At 38.0% G+C, this 2,219-nt stretch overlaps 1 protein-coding gene across 1 annotated transcript in view; it reads right to left on the bottom strand.

Moving 5' to 3' along the window:
- The window catches only part of LOC108576140 (mucin-19-like), a 78,780-nt gene that overhangs the window by 1,719 nt on the left and 74,842 nt on the right, over nt 1–2,219 (bottom strand). Inside the window, exons 16-17 of the mRNA XM_017939077.1 lie at nt 1,736–1,947; nt 160–462 (exon numbers count right to left, since the gene is read on the bottom strand). Coding sequence (XP_017794566.1) covers nt 160–462; nt 1,736–1,947 — 515 coding nt within the window. The remainder of the gene's footprint in view (nt 1–159; nt 463–1,735; nt 1,948–2,219) is intronic.

The following is a 2,219-nucleotide window of genomic DNA, read 5'->3' as shown; positions in this document are numbered from 1 at the left end:
CTCCACGATAATCAACGGTAGTCCAATTACGTTTATCACGATCGGCCAGGTTGGTTACCGTCCACTTACTTCCCCTATCGTCTATCACCACGGCAGCGTGAAACGCGAATAACTCTCGGCGGAGGTGAACGGAGAAGGATAATAAGAGAATAAACTTACGCTTATCGCTGCACCGAGAAACTGACTGAACGCTCTGGTAGCACCAAATAACGCGCCATTTCCAGAATTATCGTCACCGGCTGACTGTGCCGGAGTACCGTAATTGCTCCCGAACGAGCTGAAGAGGGGAGGTGGATAAGTCGAGCTCGGCGACCACGTTGTAGTGCGTACCCTTGGTCTCGAGCTTGGTGTCACCGTCTTTTTCGTGTTATCCGTAGGTCGAGTTCCAGTCGATGCCGGCCTTGTCGTAATTGTCGTAGACTGGACGCCGGACGGAGCAGAAGTAACGCTCTGTCCGAGGCTCTGTTACAAGACGAGTAATTATTTTCTTTCGCCGTGTCCTGTTCTTTGCTGCTTTGTGCGGTTCGGTTGAGTATCGGTTGTGTCGGAGAAAAATTTTAGTATGGTGTTCTTTGATGAAGTGTCTTTGTCTGTCAGTTTTTTGGTATTTATCGAGTTGCAGAGTTTTTTTCTATGGATTTTGGGATTTTCAGTGTTTTGGAAAATTTGTTACCTATTAATTTAAACTGTCTTTTCTATCAATTTTTTTTATTTCTCCGAGTATTTTTGGTAAATTCGGGGATTCGCATGTTTTTCTTCTTTTCGAGCGAAGTTAGGGTGTCGTGTGTTTGGCTAGAGATTTAGAATCTTTTATTTTTCAGTGTGTTGAAATATTTGGAGATTCGTGTTTTTTTTTTTTTTTTAACGAAGTTAGGGTATCTTGTGTGATTTGTGAGAGGTTTATAAGCATTTCGATTTATTTATTCTATCTGCTTTACAGAGAATTTTGAATTATGGAAATCAATTTTCGTGGATTTTTTAAATTTTTAGCTAAGATAATTAAGATAAGGAGAAAACTTAAGGTTGTTCAACTTCTCTGAATTATTTTCTCGTGTATCTCGTGTATAATCATGAATTTCGAACTTAGCCAGTTTTGTCAATGCACTTTCGCATACTCATTTATGTGTTCAGAGCATTAGAAACTCTTAGTACTCAAAATACTAAAAAATTATTTTTCTTGCTCTGTTCTGTGTATTTATTTATTTTGATTTTCTTTTTTTCACTAATTCTACTATATACTAACCTTTCGTTATTTTTCCAAACACAATAATAACACTATGTAAAAATGAGATATTTGACAAAGCATGCACAACTGTATCCATTAATTCCTATATCTAATTAAAATCATAGTTAAATTTTGCAACATGTGCATAAATATTCTTCTTAACAAGCTGCATAAAAAAAGAGGGAAAAAAGCTACGATACTTAGGTACAATACTATTATATACTCTGTTCAAAATTAGAGTAACCTCGCTTCGCGCATGGGACGTGCCTAAGGCAGGGCTAGAACCACTGGAACGTCCAAACCCCCCACTTAACCGCCTACGTTTTTCTCCGTCTTACCCTCTGCTACGCTCTCTGTCTATGCGCAGAACGGACGAGAATCGGCCCGAGAGCGAGGTTACTCTCATTTTGAACGACGTATACAGTTTTATCTGAATTTTGCTATAAACCAAATTTTACACAAATAAATTTCCAGCAAAAGAATTCAAATTACTTTACTGACATTACTTACCGCCAACTGAAGCTGTTCTCTGATATTACTGTTCGGCGTTGAAGGTTCTATGCCTTGAGCTTTCAGCAGCGCAGCTAACACAGCGGCGTTACTGATTTCCGTTGCTGGAGAAGGTGTCGTCGTGGGAGCCCTTCCGCTTAAAATTGCCTTTAAGAAGGATTCGTCATTCTGACCTAAACCAGGCGTCTTTTTCGGTGCACCACCTATGTTATCTATAACAAAAATAATGCAAACAATTTCAATGATTGCATTACAAATAACTAGTCATTTCAGCAATCAGCAAACACAAAACTTTAATATCTCTCATAGACTGAATAAATACAATCCACTCAACTTTGCAAAGAAATTTAGCAATAAAAATTTCAATAAATTCTCCCGTCATTAAATAATACAACAATCAATCAATCTTCCATGACTGTCCCTTTTATAGCAAACTTTCATTCAAAAAATTGTTCTCTTATTCTCATTCTTCCACAAATATTCT

This window comes from Habropoda laboriosa, unplaced genomic scaffold (genome assembly GCF_001263275.1).
Source record: "Habropoda laboriosa isolate 0110345459 unplaced genomic scaffold, ASM126327v1 scaffold36, whole genome shotgun sequence".
Taxonomy (NCBI): domain Eukaryota; kingdom Metazoa; phylum Arthropoda; class Insecta; order Hymenoptera; family Apidae; genus Habropoda; species Habropoda laboriosa.
The sequence above is the reverse complement of the archived record's forward strand: the minus strand, read 5'-3'. Positions and strand labels throughout refer to the sequence as shown.